Below are 27434 nucleotides of genomic sequence, written 5' to 3'. Positions count from 1 at the left end.
ATGGCTTGGCAGTTAAAAGCACTGGCTATTCTTGCAGAGGACCCGTTTGGTTCCCAGAACTCACATAGTGGCTCGCAACTGCCTGTTACTCCCGTTCCAGGGATCCAACATCTTGCTCTGACCTCTGAGGATTCCTGCTATTAACATGTCACAGTGTTGGTTTCTGGATGTGCACAGACATGCACTCAGACATATACATAAAATAAAAATCATTATTTTCTGAAAAGAAGGAAAGAAAAAAAAAAAAAAAACATGCCACCATTGTGGTGTAATCCCAGAGCTTAAAAGGTTACAGCAGGGGGATTTCTGTGAGTTCTGAGCCAGCCTGGCAACAGAGTAAGATCTTGTCTCAAAAAAATAAAAACAATAACAGGATTCTACTGCTGAAATGAGGTAAGCTGGGCCAGATAGAAGGCTGGGTAACACATGAGACAGGTGTGAGTCACAGCCAGCTCACCCACTGGGACTAAACTGGGTCAGAGACTTATTGGAAGCCTTATGCTCTGCCATAGCCAAGGGTGCTTCCCCATCTGCCATGCATGTGGCTGCAGGGGAGCTGAACAGGAGAGGACCTACCTGCAGCAAGATGACCTTCCCAGAGAAGCGACTCTTTGTGCTCTCCATCCCAAGAAGCTGAACAAAGGAAACGTGGTAACTATCTTTATTATCCAAATTCTAGATGAAAGGTCCTGCCTAAGGACAGGACCGGCTAGCTGCCAAAGTGGGGTGAGGAGTGACTCCAAAGGGCAGCCTCCCTGTGGGCGGCCTTCTGGATCCACTGCTCTAGGGCAGATGCCCTCAGAGCACATGCTGAGCCCAGGCTGGCCCCAGAGCTCCTAGGAGGGGCACAGCCACAGGTACTCCTCGACACAGGTGTGCAGGGAAACTCTTGGGTGTGCAAACCAAGGTTCTGAGCTGGACAAAAGGGGAGCAAGCCGCGATGTCATCGTGGCAGACAGCTGGCCACAGGGTCTGGCCGAAGCTGCACAAAGTTCATAGGGCACAGCAGCGGGCACATCTTCTCATGCTCCTTCAGAGCCTCGCTCAGGTGCAGCAGCTCCTCCTTCAGCTTTGAAATCTCCCTGCGCAGCACGGCATTCTCCTGCTCCAGGCACTCATGCTCCTGTTCAAGAGAGAGGACAGGTAGACGGGTGTGGAGGTGCATGACAGCGGTCCCAGCATTTGGGCAGCAGAGGTAGGAGGCTCAAGAATGCAAGGCCAGCCTGGGCTATAGGAGAGTCTTCCCATTTGTTTTGAGACAGGTCTCATTATGTATCCCAGGCTAGCCTGGTACTTACCATGTGTCTCAGGCTAGCTTCAAGCTTGTGGTCTTCCTGTCTAGCTCCCGTGTACTAGGGTTTCAGATGTGTAGCAAGGTGTTGGGTCACCCTCATGTTTACTGGATTTAGATCTCTGTCTCCCCACAAGAATAAAGTGGTCCTAATAGTACAGCTTTCCTTTTTCAATCAATACTACTGGAGTATAATTTACATGAAACGTGTCTATATTAAGTGTCTGTAATTCGGGGAGTAGTAACAGAACTATACATACACACACCTGTGCTAAGACACAGGCCATCTCCATCACTCCAAAGTGGTCCCTCCTACCCATTTCCATCAGCTCTCATCCCCAACACTGACCTTCTTTTTGAAGGTCTCTGGTGGGTTCATGGCCACCCAATACCAAGAATAGTAGCTGACACAGCATGCCTTTGGCTGCATTAATAAATGCATGAATGCATGCCTTTGACTGCACTAATAAGTGCATGAATGCATGCCTTTGGCTGCACTAATAAGTGCATGAATGCATGCCTTTGACTGCACTAATACGTGCACGGACACATGCTGCCCCTTCCAGCACTCATCTGCTGTTTCTACTGCATTAGGGTGTAGAGGCTCAGAACTGGAGGGGATCAAAGAGCTCCTCATCGTCTCCCCCAAACTGTGGAGGAACTTCTCATACGCAGGGCTAGCTCACACATCCATCTTGGGCTGGGCACCACTTCAAGGGACAGTCCCTGCCATTTCTGAGATACTCTATCCTCTTTGTAGTGATCGAAAACTCCTCCACATCCGCCCACTGAGCGGGCTCTACCTAATGGAGCCACACAGAATGAATTCAGTACCTTGCAACCTCAGTTCTTGAAATGATAGGCGACAGCTCATCCCTCCCCCTTAGATGTTCTCTGAGCCTAAATGTCTCAAGTCCTCGAGTTCCTCGGGCAGGACTACTAGCCCCTCTGCCCTCCTGGCCGCCATCCCTGGCACACACTCCAAGCTGCCGGACTCGCTGAGTTGTTACTCTTAAAATGCAGCGTGTGGCTTAGGAGCACGCAGGAGCTGATGCACGGATTGTCCTTCTCCATGCTGGACCTAAGCCACTGGAGACTTCCTGAGTGTGCAGAGAGCCATGCTCCAGGTGCACGAGGTGAGTGACTGTGAGGGACTGAGGACAGGGCTTCCCCCGGCCACTGAATCCCACTCTTCACTCTGAATCTCCACGGTGTCACTTCATGGATACGTACTGTCACACAGCCTGTGTCATCCAGGAACCTGGCTCGCACTTCTCCCCCTTAAGCCAGGCCATTGATAAAGTCTACAGCCCCAGGTACTCTGTAGCTCACCATCAGCGGTCCCCTCCGGGCTGAGATGTCTTTGAATCTTGCTGAGCCGTCATTTCCACTCACGCCTCGCTTGATTTGTTGGTCAGACTGCGACTCAAGTATGCCGGGCACTTGCTGTGCTGCGGACCCCACCCCATTCCCCACCACACCTTCTCAATTACTAATCATTTTTAATAAACATCAGTTAAGAAGTCTGCCTTAGAGCCCCTAAGACACACGCACATCCTTGGCTGGGCCTGTGCGGCTCCCCTCAACCCGACTGCTTTCCTTTTCTCTGTGAGTCTAGCATGGGCTCACCACCTCCAGGAAGGCTTCCCTGATCACAGCACTTATAGGTCTCACATTTCTCATTCTGAGTTCCATTCAGACGTACACATTGGATCTCACTTACATTAAGTAATGTCTCTCCCTAAAGATCAGAGATGCCGAGCCCCAGGAGCTCTGGACATCGTCCTCTTCTGAGCTAGCGTGTGTGGTCCAACCTGTGTGCTAGCAACCACTCAGCCATGCCATCTGTTTTCTCCTCATCTCTAGAAACCTTTCTCCCTTCCAGGTTACTAAGAGGGACTGCAGGAAGGCCTCTCCAGAATTCTCTCCCCTTCCTGTAGGCTGTCCTGGGACAGTATGATGGCCCTCCTTGAGGAGGCTACCTCTAGTTTCTGTGACCTCTAACCAGCTGTGACCTCTAACCAGCTGTGACCTCTAACCAGCTGGAGTCTCGGCATCCAGATCCAATGCCTTGCACCTGTGCACAAGGCAGAAGGCAGAAATGAATAGTTCCAGTGAGCTATTTCACTGGACTTTCAGTTTTCACTGGATTCCATACTCCAAACTGCCTTTCTATAGTCCCTGAGGCTGCAACAAGATGCCCAGAGCTTCTGAGCTTTGTCTCTGGACTCAGGAGGGAGTCTAAGCCTGACTCTACCCTGAGGTGCCACTGTTTCCCCAGACCACTGCTCTGAAAGTCGCCAGAGTCCATCTGGCAAAGGCCCTGCACCTGCCACCTCCAGGGGGTCTGGTCTCAGAAAGCACCCCATTGTGTAAAACGATGGATTTCATCATCATGTGTGCCGTGTACTTTGCTCAAATCTATGCTCCACCCCCATTCTCCTCTGTGCCCCAAGCCACTCCACTGGTCCCTTCCTGTTACCCACAGGGACTTTCTTTCCTGGGATTTAAATTTTATTCTTAAGTCAGCTGAGGGACTTTTACTGATCTGGTGGAATAGGAGGGAAAAATAAAAAGAGAAGCAGTAAAAACATCCAGGCGGGACTAATCTTATAAGTAAGAGGCCCTGGGAGGGGAGGGGGCGGCCACAGAACACCAAGTGAGAGCAAAAAGCAAAGAATGTAACCATCTCTCGGTGAGGAGAGAGGACTAGACCTAACCTAGACCAAAAAGTAGGCAAGAGGGACTATAGTGGACTCAGTGGTGGAGCATTTGACTGAAGATCAAGAGGTCACCGGTTCAAATCCAGACACCGTCTGACATGCTTTCTAGTTCAAAGTCAGTGTGGCTAAGGGAGCATCAGAGGGCACTGTGCTACCCCTAACCCCCCAATTATTTAAGCCACACTCTCAAAGCAGAGCCCCCCAAAACATGTGTGAAGGAATGACTACCAACACCAGGTAGGCCTCAAAACTCAAGTGGCTTGAGCTGGGGAGGTGGCTCAGTTGGTAGAGAGCTTTCCTAGCCTGCAAAAGCTCTTGGTTCAGTCCCCTGTAATCCTAACACTCAGGAGGTAGAGGCAGGAGGGTCAGAAGTTCAAGGTCAACCTCAGCTATGTACTGAGTCTGATTCCAGTCTGGGTTACACAAGTCCCCGTCCCAGAAGAACTTGGTGGGTACCAGGTGCAAGGTAGGAGAGAACTGACTCCTGACGCCACGGCACCTACTCGGCACACGCTCACTCAAATGCACATAACGAACATAAAGATGTAATCAAGCAGTAGTCCTCAGCCAGGACATCGGAGTGGTAGGTGGTCTTGCATCCAGTGGGCAAAGCCAGGGATCTTGCTCAACATCCTTCAGGGCCCAGCCCAACCCCCACCCAACACTACACAATGAGGCCCAATGCCAATTGTGCTGAGGTTGAGGTTGGGATCCTGGGTCTCAGGGTCAGGGTCATTTGAGGCAGAGGACATACATGAATGGAATAAGTGACATGAAGGATAGGAGAGGCATCAGGAGGACACGGCCACACAGACAGCTAAGCTCTGAAACGCCCAGAGACTTGAGATCCCATCAGTGTCAAGGTCAACTCCAACACTCATGTGTCATCCAGATTTCCCCACAGTAGTTACCAGAACTGAGATCTCAGGACTCTACAGTTGGTCTGTCCCAACCCTTAAACAAAGAGAGTTCCCATCTGAAAAGCAGTGCCATTAGCAAGAACTGTACAAATTAGTGTCATAATCAGTTTCTAAACTGTGTGCGAACTGTCACCAGTAGTGTCTACGACAACCGCATGACAACACTCACCACATCACATTGCCCAACTCATCTGTCAATTTGTGACATTTAAGGCTCCCGCGGCTGGCATGGCTCCCACCCTCGTCTGACTCAAAATTCTCTCTCAGTCTGACGTCTTTGGGTGCCTGGCCAAACCTGGCCCACTTCTAAGCCACCTTTCAGTGTGGCACAGCTACCCTGTGGCTTCATCAGGGAATGTAGACTCAGCCTAATGCTGTCCAGAGAGAAATACAGATCAAAGTCCCAGAAGTGTGAACCACTGAGGGTCAGGGACACTTCTTGCTGCAAATATCAGCAACCATGACCTTGAGGGAAATTCTAGGAGTCCCTCAGTTTGGCCCAGTCTATCTTGGGGGGTAGGCCACAGGCTTTGATAATGAACAACCAGGAAGAGAGGGAAGTAGCCAAGAAATTCACAAAAGTGGAAGGCCAAGGTATCTTGGGCCCAGGGACAAGTGAAGTGAATGAGAGCCACAGAAGAGAGAAGTGGCCATTTTGAAGTCTTGTTCCAAACTCTCCCTTTTGTGGCATTCATAGAAGAGAAGCACACAACCACAGCTGCTGTAACATTCAGGGTTCTGCTCTGCACTTCAGAACTGGGAGAGGGGAGGATAAGGAAGCGCCTGCCCGGGTCAGGGGGTCACTCCCCACACAGTATCAGGCAGTTTCAGCTGCCAGGTGGCTGTTTTCCCAAGCCCACAGCAGGCTTCTCAGCAGGTGTGAAGTTTCCATGATCTACAGCGATGTGCTAACTGCTCTGCGCTCCATTCACTGAGTCTCAGAGACAATACTCTACTCCACTGTTCACCAGCACCTCACCTCCAGGATACGGAGTTAATCAATGTCCCACTCAACATAAAACACAGATCCCCCATGGCTACGGCATCCACAGAAGGAGGCTGGGAGGTGCCCACGAAGGGATTCCCCACAGAGTGTCTTCCTGACCATAGCTGAAAACAATCTTTTATTTTCATTTTCCTAAGGCAGTATCTTGCTCACTCATATCCCATGTGACCAGTGACCCTTCGGTGTAACTAATGAGGAAAAGCCAGGGCCACAGCTTTGTGGTCTTTTTACACGTGCAGCCACTGTCCTGACCTACTTGACAGAGTTTCTCACCAACGCGGGCCCTGCAGAGGTGATGCACAGAGGTGGTTTTCTTCACCTGTGTGTCTAGTCCCGGCGAGGAAGAGAATGATGAATTCTCCCGAGGGGACTGGCTTCAGATCAATTTACCTTGTTCTGGGAAGGGCATAGTGACCAGGCCACACAGACGTTGGGCAGAAGACCATCTCAGGGCCCTGTGCAAGGGCACACCACCCCTGGCTTTACGAGGGACACAGCAGGCGTAAAGGCAGCACTAGTCCCGAGCTCCCGGTTCACCTGGTTATCAAGGTCAGCTATGAGGTACCGAGAGAGGATGAATTGCCCTTTGCATGCCCTTTCCTGGCACTCATGAGGTGGTAAGGGCATTAGTTACCTTCAGTAGCAGGAAAAGCACTGACCCCTAAAGATGCTTCTGTTCTATTCTTTGGGACTCGTGAACAGGAACCTTATTTAACAAAAGGGACTTTGCAGGTGAGAGTATGGAGCACGAAATGGAGGGGATCATCCCAGTGGGTCCAGTGGAGTCGGGGAGAGGAGATGGGGCAGTATTGCTTTGAAGACGGAAGACCACGAACCAAGGAACATGGAACTCCCTAGAAGTTGACAAAAGCTAGGAAAGGGATCCTTCCCAGAGCCTGCAGAGTGAACACAGCGGTCAGCATTGTCACTGTAGCAGAGTGGAATGCATTTTGAACGGCTCTCTGCCACAATAGAGGGAAATGAATCCTATGCTTCCCAGAGACACACACGAGGTCTCTTCTCTCTGTGGCTCCACAGCAATGCTTCACTCAAGGAAGGGCTTAGTAAGTGTTTTTGGATTTACTATGTTTTGGTGCATGAAAAGCCTTGTCTAAGACACTTGGTCACCTCTGTACACATGATCACTCAGCACTTACAAAAGACAATACACCTCTGGTCTGGACTGGAACCTCCTTGAGGGGAGGGACCTGGGTATGGATGGATGTGCACAGGAGCCCAAACTTTTGTCAGTTGCTATGACTAGTTTACCCCTCCGTTTATACTTCAGTTATTGCAGGACTAGATGAGGTCCTGAGTCACCTCCCTTCTCCCACTTCATTCAGAACATGTATTAAACGTTTCCTTCGGGCATGTTCCAGACCTAGGCACAAGAGGAGGCAGCAGGCACACATGGTCTGAATACAGGGCTGGACACTAACGGGGAGCCCCTGGTCCCCTGAGGAGGCGACTTGGCAACACACACCCTTAGGACCTTAGGAACAAGAGGGAAGGAAGGAGGCAAAGGTACTGTCATTCTTCTGTGGGAGTTTTACAGATCTCCTGAAGGCAGGAAGACCTTCCCTGAAGCCCGTCTGGAGACCCTGGCCTCCAGGCCTCCCCTTCCTGCCTCCAGCAAAGACTCGGACACTTACAATGTATGCCATGCTGTGGGTTTCTATCAGTGAGTCTCAGCCCTGGAGTGTGTGCAGTCTAAACGTGTTCCGATTGTGGTGAGAGTTCTCAGATAGTCTTTCCTCTCTCCTAACAACTGAATATCTGAGCTGTCAAAGCCCTGACCGGCTTTGGAGAAACGCACATGGCAAGGGAGCAGGCGGGCGCTGCACGGCGGAGGGAGCAGGTGGATACTGCATGGCAGAGGGAGCTACACTAAATCTTAACTCTGTACCCCAATGGTGCACAGCTAAGGTTAGAAACATCACTCACCCCTCACCAGTCCTGAGGGGGAGCAGCTCCAAGCCCTGGCTGTGGAATTGTGTAGCTTTACACACTCAGGTCAAGGAAAGCAGAATCCTGGGGATAAATGGTGCTATGGTTCAACGTGCCCCCCAACTGGCTGGCCTGAAAAACTTGGCCCCCAAACAGCAATATTGGGAGGAAGGACTTCGGAGAAACGAGTCACAGGTGCTCTGCTCTCGTGAATAGATTAAGTCATTAAGTGATGGTTGGGCTATGATGGGAGTGGCTGTTTACGGAAGCAAGTTCTCTGATTTGTTTGCTGTCTGGCCTTCCTGTCCTGGATCCACCATATGACCATACGGCACAAAGCTCTCACTAGGCGCAGAGCAGACACCAAGTAGATGTGGCACCGTATTTTGAGACTTTTAAGCCTCCAGAACCCTGGGCGGAATAGTCTCTTCTTTGTCGATTACCCAATCTGTGGTATTTAGTAATAGAGAAAAGACTCAGATACAGGCTCCTGATTTGAGAGATAAGAAAGGTGGTTAAGCGCCATTAGCTAACCTATGGAGGTAGTGAGAAGAGAAAGTCTCAGGGTGAAGAGACCACATTCTGCCACGTAAGTGCATGCAAGGAACTTGCAGCAGAGCTCAAGGGGACGCCTAAGCAAAAGTGAAGACCTGCCTGTAAGTAATGAATTGATCGTTAGTGCTGATGGTAGGCCAAGTTAGTAGAGAAACATCCCACCACAAGAGACAGATGCTCAGTGGTGGCCTTTAATCCCAGCATTCTGGAGGCAGAGGCAGGCGGATCTCTGTGAGTTCAAGGCCAGCCTGGTCTACAGAGTGAGCTCCAGGACAGCCAGGACTGTTACACAGAGAAACCCTGTCTCAAAGAAAAAGAAAGAAAAGAAGAAAGAAAACAAACCGAGAAGGGGGGGGGGGGGGGAGGATGGGGAAGGGGGAGAAAGTGGTGGCACCCACCCGTCATCACAGTACTCAGCAGGCTGAGGCAAGACTGAGACGCCATAGCTGGGCTCCATAGTGAGACTGTCTCAAAAAGCAAACTATACCGAAACAAACAAAGACAAAAACCAGAGGTAGACGAGCTTGGCACCAGGCAGGCAGGCACTGGGGCGGGAACTGGGAGCTGACATCTGATCCACAGGCACAAGGCAGAGAGGGAGAGAGCTAACAGGAAAGCTGTGGGCTTTTGAAACTTCAAAGCCCCTTCCCAGTGACACACCTCCTCCAACGAGGCCACGCCTCCTAGTCCTTCCCAGACTGCTCCACCAACTTCCATACTGAGCAGTCTCATGGATGAGCTTATAGGGGCCATTTTCATTCAAACCATACACGCAGGATGAGGCAAGAATCTGAAAAGGAATTAAAAGCACAAAGAGCCATTTTATTTAGCTTTTTCAATTTTTATTTTCGATTGGGAGAGGGTCTCATGTAGCCTAGGCTGGCGTCAAACTTGCTAGGTAGCCAAAAATGGCCTTGAACTCCTGATCTGAACAAGTGCCACCTCACCCAGCTTCTTTTATTTATCTACTTTCTTTTTTTGAGACAAGGTTTCACTGTAAAGCTCTGGCTGGTCTGGAACTCGCTCTGTAGACCAGGCTGGCCTGGAACTCACAGAGACACCTGCCTCTGCCTCCAGAGTGCTGGGATTAAAGGTGTAAGTCATTAGTCCCAGTATTTTTTTCTTTTCTTTTCTTGTCAAAAATCACTATAAAGCCAAGGCTGACCTTGAACTTCCGATTCTCTGTCTCCACACCTGAGTGCTGAGATAAGAGGCATGCACCACTGTGCCTGACTTATGTGGTGCTGAGACTCAAACCCGGGACATCTTTCTGCACACGAGGCAAGCCCTCTGCGGAACTGCTTCCTCAGCACTTTAATGTTTACAACTATTATTGTCGTTTATTGAGACAGTCTTTCTGTTGTTCAAACCAGCCTCAAACTGGGTGTCCCCCTGCCTCCACCTCCCTGAGTGCTGAGTACAGGTGTATGCCACCACACTCGGCTTTTATTTGGTTCTATAGGGAGAGAAAATGGAGTGTGGGAAGCACCGAGGCTGAGGTGGAAGGGAAGAGGCCCATGAATCAAGAAGCAAAGCAAGAGGCTGGAAAGACCCGGCACCTCAGCTGTGTAGAACTGGTAATGAGCATCGTGATGTCATCACTGGCCCCCTCCCCAGGGCACAGGGTGGCTGTCCCTGTGGTGGCTGACCTGTGGTCCTGCCCTCACCACAGTCTCACCTCATGGAGCCTGTCAGCTTTCTGGGTCTGCTTCTTCCGGCTTCTCTGAGCAGCAACCCGGTTTTTCTCTCTCCTTCGAACCTTTCTGTCATCATCCTCTGGGCTCTGGGGAAGACATGTGGCCAAGTGACATGCTCAGTCCACTCGGCTTTGCTCACTGAGCTCCACCGGCTCAACTGCCACCATGGACAGCACCCCTGCGACCCCAGGGGGCTGCCGCTGGCCCTTGTTAAGGGGCACCCAATCCGTGCTGGGGTGTTGCTTTATGTGAATCTCCACACCCATCCTGAGAAATATACAGTGAGACTGCCACTTAAAAATGAGGAATAAGAGGCCTGGGTGCAGCCCAGTGGTGTCACGTTTGTGTGAGATACGTGAGGCCCTGCGTCCCATACCCAGGACCACAAGAAAACAAAAATACTAAGAGACGAGGAATAAGAAACTCAGGTTAGGGAAGTTCTCCAGGTATCATGGCCAGCATGAGGGCGAGTGGGAAGTGGAACTCAGGTCTGCTGGTCTCCAACCCAACGTTCACAAACCTCTGCCCCGCAGGGTGTTTGCCTGGAAGAGCTGTAGTGTCACTGCCCATCAGAGTGGGGAAGACCGGGTGTCTGCCCTCTAGAACTGGTTATGCAGAGCCTCTACACTACCACACACTGGCAGGTCCTTCTGAAACTGTGCAGACCATAACCATGCATTTATTACTAATTGCAACCACACAACTCTACCAGTGCGTTGAGTGTCTGGAACACCAATGATGACATGCTTGCTCTCTTGAACAATGCTTGGCTGACATTTTCTTTCAGAGGTCAGGGTTATTCCAAATGCAAATTTGTGATGCGTCTCGAAAGTTCTTAACCAAATATCCAAAAATTCTTCATGAGGTGGCATGAGGTGGGCAGGCAGAAAAATGCACCTACCACGGTGAGAGCTTATTCAATGGGAAGGGTTTGCTTTCCAGAAATGCACTGGAAACACCACGGGAGAAAAAAAAAATCCTTCAAGATGAAGTTCAAAAGGTGTCTAGATGGGAAGGGAACTTAGAGACAGATCTCTTGCCGACCTGTGTGAGGCCCAGGGTATACTCCCCAGCACAGGTACGAACAGACAGCACACACAGCAGCGGAGTGGCATGGAGACACGGTTCAGAACACAGACGTGTCAAATGTGTCTTCTAGAAGTAGTCTTTTTTTTTTTTCTTTTTCTTTTAACAGAATTTCAGGTAGCCCAGGTTGGCCCTGAATGCTCCACCTTCCTTCTCCCTCCCTAGCTCAGGGATTATAGGCCTGCATCAATCACCACACCCAGCAATCCAAGGAGCCTCGATATATACCCAGGGGGACAGGCCATATAAACAACAAAACTTCAGCTTTACACACTCACAGATCCCGTATAAAGACAATTCACCCATCCTTCCAATGTATGTATTAACTAGGAACCTGTCATGTACTCACACTCTGCTGGGCCCCGGGGATAGGGGCCCCCAACAGTGCTCGGTCAGTCATCTCTGCGGCTGAGGCTGGCCTGAGATACACAGATTTTCACCTCACTAGTGCTTGACAGGAAATAATGCCTCTTTATCTCAGGGCAAGGGACAGCAGGCCGCCTGTCCTCAGGATCTGTCACTGTAAACTGAATCTATCACCTGTCACAGATGATCATACCTGCCCACTCAGCAGATACCTTAACAGAGACACAAATCCTCCATAGCTCACACAATCTGTGCAAACACCACCAGGAGTTCAGGCTATAGGGTCCCTATTTATCGATAGGGAAACCAAGGCTCAGAGAGGCGAAACAAATGGTACAAGGCTATTTACTCTACCTATGTGGCTCACACTTCAGGGTCACCCTGGGACACTACGTGTCAAGCATATTATTGGGAATGTGGCGGAGGGAGGGGGGGGAGATAGGACCAGTTGTTGCTAAAGCAACTAGCTGGCCAACAAGTGTCCCAACAGCTGTCTCAATTTCTTGTGGTGCAGCTGTGAAAGTTGGGGACAGCCGAGGGGACTGATCGGATGGGGGCGAGGAGTTTCCACCCGCGTTGGGGGTGGAGTCTGCCCACTAGAGGCACAACCCCACACCCGCAGGCTGACCGGTCCGACGGTCCCACGTCCCCCATGCCGACCTTAGCGGGAGGGTTGGATGCAGGGACGAACCGCCCCTTTGGGCTGAATTCCCAGTATCGGAGGTCCGGCCCTCTCTCTCCAGCGCCGGCAGTGGACAAGGATGCAGTGGCCCCCAGCAGCGCGGACCCACGTGTCGGGCGCAGACTAGTCGGGATGGACAGCATCCTTCCCAGGCGCCCGACGCGCACGGCGGGGACGCGCGTCGAGCACTGCCTTTACCCCCCACTCCCCTCCCCGCACCCGGCCCCCGTGTCACTACCTGCGGCTGGTTCCCAGGCGCCGCCACACTCCTCTGCAGGACGCTGCCCGCCGGGGGCCCTTGCGACATGCCGCGCGCTCACCACACGGGGCGCCCTGAACGCGGGGCTCTGCTACCCGCGCTCCGCCCGCATCTCCGCACCTGCCGCCCCGCCCCGCCGCTTCCCGCTCTCCCGGCTCCTCCGCCGTGCCCGCCTCCCCACCCCGCGCGTCCCGTCCGGTCCCGTCCCCGCCCCCTGCTCCCACCCCGCCCCCGCTTCCTCCTCTCCCCGCCCTCTTGCCGCACCTCGGGGTCCAGGATCCCACCCAAGTCGTTGCTTTCCACTAGGGGCCTCGTGCTTCGTGGAAGTCACGTGGCAGCCACGAAGCCCACCCACGGGAGGAGACGCCGGGTGGGTGGGGACCGGGTACTGGCGCGGCACGGCCACTGGGGACCTCCGGCCGCTCTCGGGGAGCAGGAGTGAGAAGCGGGAGTGAGTGGCTTGGGTTGGTGGCTTCCCTGTCCCAGAGCGGGTCACCGGCGATGGGGGACTTTCTTCCAGGCGAGGCGGCACCTGGACCACTCCCTCCCTCCGCGACGCCAGGGGGCAGGGACCGGGTCCCTCCGCGCTCCCTGGGCAGCCGGCGCCCTAGGGCTTCCCTACTGCCGCGGCGCCGGGTCCAGTAGGAGGGAGGGGGCGGGGTGACTCCGAGGGTGAATTCTGATGGGGCTGGGGGGAAGAGGAGGTTGTGAGCTGAAACCAAGAAACGCTCCCAAGAATGTCTCTGCCAGGCTAGAGGTCCGTCGTCTCTCACTCGGGGATCTGGGCAGACCATGCTAAGGTTCCATGAACCAGCTACTTTGGCTTCTTCAAGATTAAGGTTCATGCCAGACCAGGTAGAGGCATAGCGCAGGCACCCCTATTCACCTGCCTGCCAGTTTTAAAAAATGCGAAGTCAAGATGACTGTGCCCAGAAAAGAAAAAAAAAACTAGCGGTTAAAGGTTTGTGGTCTGAGCATAGGGGAGGAAAGCTAACCGCGAGCTGGGGGGCGGGTGGGAACCAGACAAGAGGGGCCTTCCTAGGGTGTTCGTTTTGGCCTTCTGGTTTCTGGGCAGTAGGGGAGGTAGCCTTTCTGAGTCCCAGCCCAGGGTGCATGGCTCTCTGCTAGCATTTAAGAGAGGAGCTTGCTTGAGCTTGGCTGCCTGACTTCAGGCAGGAGAGGAGTGGAGAATGTTGTGTGCCTTAGTAGGTTGGAAGGTGGACAGTGTCCGCATACCTCTCCTAACCAGCAGAGCCTTTCCACACTGGGTGTTCTGCCTAGATTTCAGTTTTTGACCCCATTCCATCAACAACATAACGTGTGTGTGTGTGTGAGAGAGAGAGAGACAGAGACAGAGAGAGAGAGACACAGAGACTATCACATCTCACACAGTATATAGAAGGCACACACAGCACAGCACCCAGCACTCTGTGGGGCAGCCCAGGACCTCTGTTCTTGAAAATTAATGTGACTATTAATTGTGTGGTGGCGAAAGCCTACAGTTCCTCCACTCAGAAGGCTGAGGCAGGGTTTCCATGAGTTCAAAGCCAGCCTGGGCTAAACAATAAATTCCAGGCTAGCTAGAGATACATATCAAGACAAGATCTGAGAAACAGCAAAAGACTAACAAAATAAGCACCTTTTGGGGGCAAATGGTCATGGCTTTCAGGAGTTTCATTCACACATGTTTAAGAATGGAGGAAGAATTCCTGGACATATCAGTGTACTCCCAAGCTTTCATTCTTGCCAATGCCCCTTTCCTGTTTTGCTAAGCTATACCACATTCTAAGTCCTCTGGGGGTGCTTCCCACAGAGCCAGGGACTTGTATCAGCATAGTCTATTGATGTGATCACAGAACTCTCTGCAGACATGGCTGGCCTGGGATTCACAGAGATCCGCCTGCCTCTGCCTCCCAAGCACTGGGATTAAAGGCATGTGCCGCCTTGCCTGGCCTGGGATAGTTTCTCTCCCTTCATGTAGGTCTGTGCACCACATGAGTGTCTGGTGCCAGAAGAGGGTGTCAGACCCCCTGGAATGGAGTTATGGATAGATGTGAGCCACTACGTGGGTGCTGGGCATGGATCCTGGGTCTACTCTAAGAGCAGCACAAGCTCTCTTTACCCCTGAGCCATCCCTGAGCTCCTGGAATTACCATCTCTCTTTTGCTTTGTTTGTTTGTTTGTTTGTTTGTTTTGTTTTTTGTTTTTGGAGACAGGGTTTCTCTGCGTAGCTTTGGAGCCTGTGCTGGATCTCGCTCTGTAGACCAGGCTGGACTCGAACTCACAGAGATCCGCCTGGCTCCATTTGCTTTCTTAAACTTCTTGAAAAGGCTTCCTTACACACTCCACATTTATTACATAGCATATTGTATTATATGTATATAATGTATTATTGCCATGCGGTTATAGTGCTAAGCCCATTTGCCACCAGAACACCAACCCTTTTCTGACTGGGATACCAGCCTGGTCTATGTATCAAATCCCAGGCCAGTCAGTCAGAACTACACAGGGAGACAGTAAAAAAAAAAAAAAAAAAAAAATCTGGGCGTGGTAGCATAGGCCTTATTCCCCACACTCGAGAGGCAGAGGCAGACGGATCTCTGTGAGCTTGAGACTAGCCTGGTCTACAGAGTGAGTTCCGGGACAGCCAGGGCTACAAAATAGAGAGACCCTGTCTCAAAACAAAACAAAAATAAATAGGAGAGATATAAAAAAGCAAAGAAATACTTCAAATATCCTTTTTTTCGTTTTCTTTTCTTTTTTTATGTATTCCCTTGAACTAGGAAGATACATAGTATGATGTGTCAGCGACCTATTTATATCATGATGACCCTGATTCTGTCCCTGGGGTGGGGCAGGGATGCCACAGGTCAGAGCTGGGTGAGGGGGTGCAGTAGGTCAGAGCTGGGTGAGGGTACTGTAGGTCAGAGCTGGGTGAGGGGTGCAGTAGGTCAGAGCTGGGTGAGGGGTGCAGTAAGTCAGAGCTGGGTGAGGGTGCAGTAGGTCAGCTGGGTGAGGGGTGCCGTAGGTCAGAGCTGGGTGAGGGGGTGCCGTAGGTCAGAGCTGGGTGAGGGGGTGCCGTAGGTCAGAGCTGGGTGAGGGGGTGCCGTAGGTCAGAGCTGGGTGAGGGGGTGCCGTAGGTCAGCTGGGTGGGGGGTGCCGTAGGTCAGCTGGTTGAGGGGGTGCCGTAGGTCAGAGCTGGGTGAGGGGTGCCGTAGGTCAGAGCTGGGTGGGGGGTGCCGTAGGTCAGAGCTCAGTGCTCGGGTGATTCACTTCACCAGAAGATGGTTCTTTCCCAAAACAAGCTGCTTAGATGCTTGGAAGTCCCGTGAGCAGTTCACTGTTGCTGCTCTCTTCAGGAAATGCCTTCTGGTGAGTGTCCTCTCAGGGCTTTTCTCAGAAGACAGTCCTGTGGGCTTCTGGGGAGGCTAGGGAAGAGAAAGCCAGGGGTAGAGACCACTGCATTCACCAGAGACTGGCCACTGTGTCAGCCACACCTCAGGGAACTCGCTGTCCAGATAGTCCGACATAAACGCAATGGAGTACTTTGGATGTGTTCTGCTTCATGATGTCATATAAGAGCAAGGGCTGGAAGAGAGGGTGCACTGGTTGTGTGTGTGTGTGTGTGTGTGTGTGTGTGTGTGTGTGTGTGTGTGTGTGTTTAAACAGGGAGAGCAGACAAGCTCCTCTGCAGGGCTGTGGGGACACCTGGAGGACGTGGTCTGGGCTGCACCAATACAGAAGCAAAGGCCTTGTGGAAGTGCCCGGCCATTCAAGAAACTACAGGAGACTCCTGGGTCTGGAGTGGCCTGGGGAGGGGTGGACACCTAGAGATGAGGTCAGGGAGGCAGTGAAAACCCTTCATTCAGGGCTACCTTTTATTTGGAATATAGTGGAAAACTCAAGGCTTCTGAGCAGAGGTATGGCATGAGCTGACTTAAGTTGTTATGGGGTCATGTTGGTCACCTCACAAAATAGTGCCACCAAGTGGAGATCCAGCATCCAAAACGGGCCTGTGGGTGTCCTGAGCCATGGCGTAACATTTGCAACGGGATATTTAAATCTTAAGAACAAATTGGAAGCAACAAGGAGACACAGGAGGTGAGGGCCATGGTCCAGGAAAGCTGGGGTAGACCTGGGAAGCTGGTGGAGGCCAAGGCCAGGCTGCAGGGAGCGTGTTGAATGGAAGGTTCACTGCGCCTCAGTACCACAGGCCCATCCTGGCCCAGAGTGGGCCTTGCCTGTGCTCACCTGGTGATATGTGTTCATGAATGCATTGGTCATTTTTGCCACACAGTGAACAAAATGCCTGTCAGAACAACCTAAGGGGCCCGGGGAGACGGCTCAGTGGTTAGAGTGAAGTGAGAGACAAGCCATGGAACTGGAGTTCAGATTCCCAGAATGGCTGTGGTGGCCTACCTGGAGGTTCAGCTTTCTGAGGCAGAGACGGGGGATCCCCAGAGCAAGCTAGTGAGACTAGCCCTATCACTCAGTGGAAGAGTGATCAAGATTGATTCTCTACATCAACCTCAGGCCTTCACATGCACCCACACATGTGTGCTCCCACACATGCAAACATTGATACACACACACACACACACACACACACACACACACACACACACCACAAACACAGACCAGAAAATGGAATAAGGAAAGGGGGAAAAAAGTAAGGGAGAAAATACTTGTTTTAGTCTCCAAGCTTCCAAGTCATGCCACAGAAGATATAGAGCATTCATGGCAGCAGATTGTTCACGGCACTGCTGACCGACTGGACGGCAAACAGAGAACACCAACCTGAACGTAAGGCACCACAGCTTTCAAAGGCCTAGTCCTGGCGACTCAGTCCCACCACTGTGACCCTACCTTCCAAAAGTTCCGTAGCGTCTCAACATAGCGCCACCCACTGGGGAAGTCATTCCAAACAGGAGCCTGTGGGGACCATTTCCAGCGGTTAACATATTTGTAAAAAGGAGAGATTTAAACCACAAATGGGTAAGACCATTGTCTCTTTTCAACTCATCATTCCTTAACTCCCTGGATTCTATCAGTGTTGCGTGCAAGCATTTTGAGGAGCCCCAGAAGAGGAAGGCTTAGCCAGGGAAGTTTACACACGGAAATCTATGTATGTGGTTTACAGACACGTTTGTGTAGAGACAGGTTTTTTTGTATGACCTCCAGGAATATTTCCACTGTCCTCTGTGCTAAACTGTGCACCAGCATATGTTCTAGTAAGACAAAAACACCTCCCACACATCCCAGCACCAGAATTATGTGGGTGGTGGAGGGAAGTCAGATTTGAACCAAACATCCACTTTGAAAATTCTGTGTCATCAAACAGAAATTGGTTATCGTCAGAGTCCCTTCTTGTTTACAACTCTTCAAAACAGAGCTTGCTATTCCAGGACTTTAATACAAACAGCACACACGAGTGTAAAGTACCTCCTAGTCTTTTTGTGTGTTTCTTGTTAACGTGAGTGACACTTTTCAAAAAGCTTGACTATGACTTAACTTCTTGTTATTACTGTTTTAAGTGTATGAGTATTTTGTCTGCATGTATGTCTGTGCCTGGTGCTTGTGGAGGCCAGAACAGGCTGTTGGATCCTCTGGACCTGGAGTTACAGATGGTTGTGAGCCACCGTGCGGGTGCTGGGAATCAAACTTGCCCTCTAGAAAGTCAGCCAGCACTCCTGGCTGCTGAGCAGATGGTATTTTAACCATATTCTAGTGTACTTGGAAATACACTAGAATATTTCATTAAACAAGTTAACAGAGGTAGACTCCTGATTCATCTGCCCATTTGTGAAGGACATAGCATATATCCCTCTAAATTGTTTACATATTAAAGAACTGAAAAATTTAAATGTATGAAACCAAGGAAATATAAAAAGCGATAACCACAGGGATTAACAATCATACCCATAGACCAGTTACGAGAAACCTCAGATTATGCAAGAGAAAACAGTCCATTTAGAGAAGATCAGTGCTGATTGGACTGTTGGCTGGTCCAGTCACAAGGAAGAGGGGGCTGTAAAAACACAAGAACTGACAGTCCTTCCTGCTGTCACCTGGAACCCTCTCTCAAGAGTGAGGATGACACCAAGCTTGTGAGCCACTGTCCCGGGGACACCAGTGACTAATTAACTAAACATCAGTTCTAAGAACTTCAACATGAATCACAGGACAAGAAACCATGAATGTCCTGAAAATTACAACTGAGATATTTGAAAAAAAAAAAATTAACAGGGACTTTTCCAAGTCTGCCACCTCTTAAAAATTACATGATGTTACTCCACACACACGACATTACCATCACACACATTACCTCCCCACGTGACATTATCCAACACACACGACATTACCCTACACACATACATCACTCCCACACACAACATTACCCCTACACACACACACACACACACACACACACACACACACACACACACACACACACACGTCTTATGGAGTATAAAAAATTAGCTGATATTTCTTAAATTATCATGCAGTTACCTGGGCTGAATGATCTTTTTCATCTCTGTGGAATGAGGTATCCTAGGTCTGTTGTCAGTACAAACAAAGCAAGTTAGATATGGATAGGAAGTAATCACCATAGAAATACCAGGAAGTCATGAAGTACACAAGCTTTTCTTGATTTTAGGGATTTGTCATCTCTTTAAATTTATGATGAGCGCTGCCTTATTTTTATCTTCTGTGAAAAATGTTTAGACTTATTTTGCTTGCACACATGTGTGTGCACCACGTGCATGCCTGATGGTCAGAAGATGGCATCAGATTTCCTGGAACTGGAGTTACAGACATTTGTGAGCCGCCGCAATGTGGGTGCTGGGACTTGAACCCAGGTCCTCTGGAAGAGCAGTCAGTGCTCCTAGCCGCTGTGTCTCTCCATCAGTGCTGCCAGTTGAGTTCTACATCCTGGCTGATTTTGTTGTCCTGTCAATCATGTTTACTTTTCCTGTCTAGTAAACTCAAGCTTCCTTCACCCATCGTCTCAATTTGCTTTTCCATGCATTTGAGCAAGACTGGTCATGAAATTTATCATTCTCTTTCCTTCCCGATTGTACTTCTTCAAACATGTAGCTGAAAGTTTTCCCAGTATCCAATTCTATGTGAAATCGAGGAGCCGCCTGCAGTGACTTAGGGCGGGTTCTCTGAGCTGACTTCAGGCTCACCCTCTTGACCTGGCTTAGGATCATCTTGTGGCCAGTTCCTGCTAACCCTTACAGCCCGTGGCTGAAGCATGAACTTCCTAGTAAGAGCCACAGAGAACCACACAGGCAGTTCCCAGAACTGGCCAGCTTCTCAGTGAACGGAGGATCAAGAAGGAAAAATATAGATTTCCTGTTTCCAGCCAAGGCTCCTCCCAGACGTCCTGGAAAGCCTGGTTACAACGAATAGGCCAGGACCCAGGGGCTCCTGGAATGGGTGCCCTAGCAAAGGACGTGCCTGGGGACCATGTTCTTCGAGAGCTCTGGCCACCAGCTGGGGGCATAGCTCAGCTGGGAAAAGGCTTGCCTAGCATCCTGACAAAACACTGACCGAAGGCAACTCGGGGAGGAGAGCGTCTACTTCATCTTACATTCTGCAGGCCATCGTTGAGGGAAGCCAAGGCAAGAACCTGGGGCAGGAACTGAAGCAGAAACCACGAGGAGCACTGCTTACTGGCTTGCTCAGCCTGCTTTCTTATAGCACCCAGGACCACCTGCCCAGGGATGGCACCGCCCACAGTGAGCTGGGCCCTCCCCCATCAATCACTAATCAAGAAAATGCCCCCCCCCCCCCCCCCCCCCCCGGTTTGCCTACAGGCCAATCTGATGGAGGCAATTCCTCAGCTGAGGGTCCCTCTTCTCCAGTGACTCTAGTTTGTATCCGGTTGACAAGGACAGCTGGTGTGCTCGTCCCCAGGGTTCAGTCCCCGGCACAGCATAAGCCATCTGAGGTGCAGCCCTGCCTGCCAAGGACAGTCATGACAAGGACTTCAAGGGTAATTCTCAGCTACATAATGAGTCCCAGGCCAGCCAGGGATAAACGACTTAACTCTACCCCTACCTCCAGGACAGCCTGGGATACAGCCCCACCCTACCTCTCCCTACCCCTCCCCCCATCTCAAAGAAGCTCTGGTTTCTTAGGGGCAGCTTGAAAGCTCCAGGAAGCTGAAGTTTATCTGCTGCCTCCTGCTTCCTCATTCCTTTGCAAGCCACTTCTAAATGTAGTGCCCTGGGTACCAGAGAAGCTGAGAGCTAGCAGCCTTGGCTACTTGGGGCCTCAAACTGAATCCAGGCAGAGTAGCTGGGAGGTTGTGTGCTGTGGATGGGTCACTGGGAGCCCTGGCAGTGCTGACAGTGTGGCTGGGTCCCCTACTGGGAGCCCAGCCTTTGCTGAGGCACCTGATGCCATGAAACATTTGGAGAAAGTGACTGGACAGTTCTCAAAAATACTTGCCCCAAGTGGCCTTCCATTCTTGTGGGAAGGAGGTTCATTCATTATTTCCTATTGTTGTCTGGCTCTTGGCTCTCTGGATTTTATTTTACTTCATTATTTTACTCGGTCGAGCTCACACCTCCTTCCCCAAAGACCCACAGCGAGCGTTGTGTTCTCCCATTATTCAAGAGGATCTTGAAACCCGCTTCTAGGACGTCCTCCTTGACCAACTGGACAGGGGCCCCTCGAGGTGCTGTATGTGACCAGCCCCTCCTAGAGCATCCACAGAAGGTAAATTCTGCAGCCTATCCATTGGCTCATTGTGTGTTTCAAATGGATTACAGAAAGGCCCTAATCATAGATGACGGCCTCCCGAGAGGCGGGATGGCATGTAACTGGTTATGGGATGACCCCCAGCATATCAGACCAGCAAGGCTGCCCCTGCAGATGTGACTTCACAGAGAGCTGTGGACACTTTGCCCTTCAAACCTGAGCTGCTGTTTCCAGCGGGAAGCTGCTCACGTGTTCACGCGTGTTCATTCAACAGGTGACTGCGTAGGGATCCGTGGGGCTCATGCATTGAGTGCAGGGGATGGAGTCTCAGTGAGATTTGGGGGGCTTTGTTTGTCTTTTGCTATTGTGAGACAGAGTCTCACTAGGTAGCACAGGCTGGCCTCAAACTTCTGACCTCCCTGCCTTAGCCTCCCGAGTGCTGGCAGTCATACAACTGAGTGAAGGGACTGCGGGGGTTACGCTGACCTTCTCAAATTTTATTTCATTTTATGCACACAGGTGTTTTTCAGGCATGTATGTATGTGTACCACATGCACACCTGGTGCCTGAAGAGGCCAGAAGAAGGTGTTGGATCTCCTGGAACTGGAGTTTTGGACAGTTGTGAACCACCTTATAGGTGCTGGGAATTGAACCCAGGTCCTCTGAAAGAGCAGGCAATGCTTTAACCACTGAGCCATCTCTCTGGTCCTAGTCTCCAGGCGTCAGTTTTTGAGGCTGTTGTAAAGGACCATGAATCCGGTGGCCACAGTGAGCCACTCATCAGAATGGATGCCTTTGTGTGTTTCCCTGCCTGTTGTGGGATTTTAGTTGCAGATGTGTTACATTCGTTTATGCTGTGGAACATTTGTTTAATGATGCAAAGATGTGTTGCATTCTTTCATGTTACTTTTGTCTAACTCTGTGAAGCTGTGTTACTGTGCCTGTCTAAAACACTTGATTGGTCTAATAAAGAGCTGAATGTCCAATAGCAAGGCAGGAGAAAGGATGGGGGGAGGGCGCTGGCGGGCAAAAAGAGTAAGTAGAAGAAATTGAGAGCAGAGTCAGGAGAGAGTGGGAAGAGGAGAGGAGGAGGACAGCCGGGGGCCAGCCAGCCAGCCACCCAGCCACCCAGCCACCCAGCCAGCCAGCCACCCACCCACCCAGCCACCCAGCCAGCCAGCCACCCAGCCAGCCAGCCACCCACCCACCCAGCCACCCAGCCAGCCCTGGAATAAAAAGGAAAGATATATAGAATAAAGAAAGGTAAAAAGCCCAGAGGCCGCCGGGCGGTGGTGGCGCAGGCCTTTAATCCCAGCACTCAGGAGGCAGAGCCAGGCGGATCTCTGTGAGTTCGAGGCCAGCCTGGGCTACCAAGTGAGTTCCAGGACGGGCACAAAGCTACACAGAGAAACCCTGTCTCGAAAAAACCAAAAAAAAAAAAAAAAAGCCCAGAGGCCAAACATAATTAAAAAGAAACTGGATAATTTAAATTAGAAAAGCTGGCTAGAAACAAGCCAAGCTAAGACGGGGCATTCATAAGTAAGAATAAGTCTCCGTGTATTTTGGGGGGAACTGGGTGGTGGACCCCCAAAGAGTAAAAACACCCAATTACATCCGCCTGGCCCAATTTTGAGTCTGGGCTGGCCTGTGATCTCTTATGAACAGAATGGAGTGGAGCTGGAGAAATGGTCAGTGGTAAGCTGCTGTTGCACAGGGCCTGCGTTCAGTTCCCAGCACCCATATGGAAGCTCATAACCACCTGTAACTCCGGTTTCAGGGGTGGAACTGTGACCCCCCTCTTCTGGCCTCTGTGGACACTGCACACACATGGTGCACATACATACATACTTGCGGGAAAACCATGTAAAAATTAAATTTTACAAATAGACTTGACGTGAGGCATCATTAGAAGGCCACCAGGCCTGGGTCTTTGGTGTCAGATGGGGCTGATGGAGATGGAGGAGTCTGCTTCTGTAGATGTGGACGTGGGCTCACACTGCATCTTTCACAGGGCCTGTACCAGCCAGCCTTCACAGTTCCCGAGACTGCCCCAGGTAGGCTTGGGAGGGAGCAGGCTTAGCCCAGAAAGTGGATGGAAGTCAGCATGACGTTCTCAAAGTATATATACTGGGACGGCTCCACATGACAGTGGGGGTGATGCTGCCCCACCTCAGGGGGTGCTGAGGATGAGAGCAGATCTTAGCACACGGAGAAAAAAAACAAAACAAAACCCACCTAGTGTGTGGGAACCATGGACACCCTGCTGTCCCCTTCAGCGAATGCACTGGTAATACAGACTGGGCCTGAGCTCAGCGGCAGGCTTGCTCATTGTGCCCAAGGCCTTCTCTAGCCCCACAGAATTGAAAATAAGTTTTCAGGTGTAGTGGTGAGGGACTAAGGGTTGGACAGATCCCTCAGAGGAGTTATATAGAAAGGGGGGCCACAAATCCATAGTAAAGATGGCAAATTTCTGGCCCCTTCCTCACACTCACACTGTTGTTCCTGATCAACAGCCTGGTGGGCCTCCCCACCATCAGTGGACTGCTGTCATGGACTGGTTAAAGTTCAAGGCTGGATCAGGACATGTTTTCTTCAAAGTCATGGGTCATCAGCCTCCCTTTCTTCATCTAGGGGATGAAGGCCCCTCAAAGGCCCTTAAAATCCACAGCCTTCAAGGAAAGACTGGATCTAGGGCTCAGGAGTCCGCCTTCTGCAAAGCAGAGGGTCTTTCCCTGTGCGTCTTGCTGTGTGTCCTCACCTCTAATAAAGGCTTCCTCCGGTGACTATGCCTGCCGCGTCTGAGATCTCCCTGGTGCTGCCAGCTGTGTTCTAGAGTCCCTGCCTTTTAACTCTTTAACTGGCAGAGAAGACTACCCAATCTAGACCCCCAAACGTTAACAGTGGCACACACCTGTATTCGCAGACTCAGAGGACTAAATAAAAGGATCACCAATAGTCTGCAGCCAGCCTAAGCTACAGAGTGAGCTTTAGGCCAGCTCAGGCTACAGAATGAGACTTTGTCTCCTAAAAAAATTAACAAAACAAACAAAAACTCAAACTGAAATGGTTATAAAAATCTATTTTTGTACAATTCTGGGGTGTGGTGGATTTTAGCTAGATGCAGCGACCCATGTCTGTATTCCCAGCTACTTGGGAGGCTGAGACAGGAGAATTACTGGAGCCCAGGAGATTGAGATCATCCTTAGGCTAGAGTGGGGGGTGGCACATGCATGTAACCCCTCAGCAGGCTGAGACAGGAAGATGTCAAGTTTGAGGCCAGCCTGAGCTACACAGTGAGAGCCTGTCTCAAACATAAAAACACCAATAGATCAGCCTGGACAACATAGTAATCATTATTACCTATCCACTGCTTAAACAATGCTGTTAGCTGAATTCAGGGCCCTGAGCAGTCTAGGCAAGTGCTGTACCCCTTAGCTACATCCCCAGCCCAGTTCACACTGCCTGTTAACGACCTCCCCCACCTAACATCTCTCATTCTTTGAGCCATCTTTTATCTTGAACAAACAGAGGAGAAAGAACAGGAGACCCAGTGGCTGGAGCAAATCTGTCCATAGAACATTTTAATCAGATTTCAGGGAGGCATGAAAGAAAATGGGAATTTCATTAGGAAATTCGTATTTTTTGAGGATTCGGATACTGGGCTGCTATGTTAAGTGGTCTCACGCAGCACTGGGTGAGATCTCTAGGGGGGCGCCCCTTTCAAGGATGACACCAGGTGAAGCTGGTCACAGTCCCTTTGCTGCCGTACCTTGACATGCCTGTTTCACTCTATTGGGGACCCCAGCAAGGGCAAGCCTGGGGGTGCTGGGGTTGGGCTGAGGACTGGCTGGGGACACAGAGTCCATCACCCCAGGCAAGGGGCTGTGTTTGTTTATGACTTTCTTAATGCTCTCCTGCAGTTTCTGGAAACAGATGAAGCCATTTCTTGCAAACATCTGATTCCACAGAAATTGCTGAAGTCTGAGTTTCACTCCCACGTTCCCTCAGGAGGTCAAAGTGCAGGGAACTCTATCTCCCTCACATCCTACTTCCTCCCCAAGAGGTCCTCGGCTAGCACTGATGTCCTGGACAGGAACCCACTGGATTGGTGGGGAGATATTTGCACAGGTGGAGATCTTCACCCACCCCCTGAACCACGACTGTGGAGTCACTGAGTGTGGAGTAAAGGAACTCACTCACATGAAAAACTACTCAGCTGGGCGGTGGTGCCACACACCTTGAATCCTAGCACTCAGGAGGCAGAGGCAGGTGGATCTCAGTGAGTTTGAGGCCAGCCTGGGCTACAGATAGAGTTCCAGGACAGCCAGGACTGCTATACAGAAAAACCCTGTCTTGAAAAAAACAAAAAAGAAAAATGACTACTTAATTCAAACTTTTAGTATAAAACTTTCCAACGTAGAAAGATGTTCGAGACTCAACAGCTAACGCTGTCACGTTAGTCTTATCTATTTCGTATGTGTGTAAGGGGTGACACACACACAGAGTGCATTGCCAGGCAGCCCAGGCTGGCCTCAAACTCTCAATCCTCCTGCTTCAGTCTTCCAGGTGCTGGGATTATGGGCATGTGCCATGAAGCCTGTCTCCTTATTCATCGTACTTTTCAAATTTTCCTGCTGGGTCATCACATCTAAATACATATAAGCACTGTTACCTAGACCTGCATTCATATAACCACAATACCACCATCCAGCTGAAAAAGGAAATCTAGGGGTTGGGTAATGGCTCAGTGGGGAAAAGCACTGACAAGGCAAGACCTGACTGAGTTCAAATCCCCAGCACCCACGTAAAATGCCAGGCATGACTGTGGGTGCCTGTAACCCAGCTATAGGGCTGGAGACAGGTGGATCTGGGAGCTCACTGGTCACTTGGCCAGGCAACCTAAATAGAACTTCAGGTTTAGTGAGAGAGTCCAAGACAATTGGTAGAGTGACAGAGGAAGATATGGATGTTCTACTCCGGCCTCTACACGACTGCTCACTGACACCTGCACCCACACAGTCGGGGACATGCACGCACACGCGTGCACACACCGAGCAATCCTTGTAAAATATCTAATATCTTGCCTTTTAGAAACATGGCTTTTAAATACTGTTTGGATGTGGCTGGATTGGTCAAAGAGGTGGAAGCCAAGGTACACACAGGCAGGGTCCCTGTTGCGGCAACTCTCCAGTGGTTTGCTTCAGTCCTGTACACCTCCACCTCCTCTGTCCCTTGCAACTGACAAGTTCATCTTTTGTATTCTTGACATGGGGTCTCAACCTTGTATTCTTGTCTGTCCAGGAACCCACTAGGTAGACCAGGCTGGCTTCAACCTCGTGGAGATCTACCTACCTCTGCCTCCCAAGTGCTGGGATTAAAGGTGTGGGCCACTGAGCCCTGCCAATAAACCCATTATTTAAACTCAGTCCATGAACAGTCATGCCACAGTCATTAACGGCTGAGGCTGTGAGGATGGGGCACTGAGAAGTTGGACATTTCATTAGTACTGGGGGAGAAACCCCATAGGTATTAGCAACCCAGGGACAGCCATGACACAGATTGCTTCCTGAAGTTCCAGGTGAATATACCAATGTCGCCAAACCTCCAAATGTTAACGCCCAAGAACTCCCCAGTGGCTATCGAAAGGCTCCTCCCCAAACTGGAGTTTGAGGATAAAATCTATTACAAAACAAAGGGTCGGGGAGAGAAACAGAGCCCCATAAAAACCAAAACTAAAATTCACAGTCAAAAAAGCTAATACAGGGAGAGAGCTGGCTTGGCAGGTAAGAGCACTTGCTGCTCTTCCAGAGGACTCAGGGCAGGTTCCCAGCACCGGCCTGAGGGGGCTCACAGCAGCCTGTCACTCCAGCTCCAGGGGAAGCTGATCCCCTTTCCTGGTGTGTGCGAGCACTGCCCTCACAAGCACAAATCCAGACATACATAATTCCAGAGACGGCTTTCACAGAATTTATTGTTTCTTTTTGTGTGTGTGCTTGTGTGTACATGGAGACCAGAAGTCTATGTTGGGTGTCTTTTTTTTTTTTTTTTGAGACAGGGTTTCACTACACAGCCTTGACTGGCCTTTCTGTGTAAACTAGACTAGCCTTGAATTCACAGAGATCCACCTGCTTCTGTCTCCAGAATGCTGGGATTAAGGTGTGCACCACCTCTCAACCTATCATGCCAGGAC

The 27434-nt window shown here is 50.7% G+C and overlaps 1 protein-coding gene across 5 annotated transcripts in view; it reads right to left on the bottom strand.

Annotated features, from left to right (window-relative positions):
- Positions 1-645: 645 nt before the first annotated feature.
- Positions 646-27434, bottom strand: part of LOC128110151 (basic leucine zipper transcriptional factor ATF-like 3) — a 48764-nt gene continuing 21975 nt past the window's right edge. The window contains exons 1-3 of one of the 5 annotated variants that reach the window (XM_052738010.1): positions 12512-12643; positions 10121-10225; positions 646-1123 (exon numbers count right to left, since the gene is read on the bottom strand). In XM_052738010.1, the coding sequence (XP_052593970.1) occupies positions 944-1123; positions 10121-10225; positions 12512-12580 (354 nt within the window). In that variant the 5' untranslated portion in view covers positions 12581-12643 and the 3' untranslated portion in view covers positions 646-943. Of the gene's footprint in view, positions 1124-10120; positions 10226-12511; positions 12644-15756; positions 15961-27434 lie in introns of those variants that run through there. The other 4 variants (XM_052738005.1, XR_008218091.1, XM_052738009.1 and 1 more) reach the window with 4 other exon arrangements.

This window comes from Peromyscus californicus, unplaced genomic scaffold, assembly GCF_007827085.1.
Source record: "Peromyscus californicus insignis strain IS unplaced genomic scaffold, ASM782708v3 Scaffold_14__1_contigs__length_90479793_seg_2, whole genome shotgun sequence".
Lineage (NCBI taxonomy): Eukaryota > Metazoa > Chordata > Mammalia > Rodentia > Cricetidae > Peromyscus > Peromyscus californicus.
This window is presented reverse-complemented; position numbering and strand designations above follow the sequence as displayed.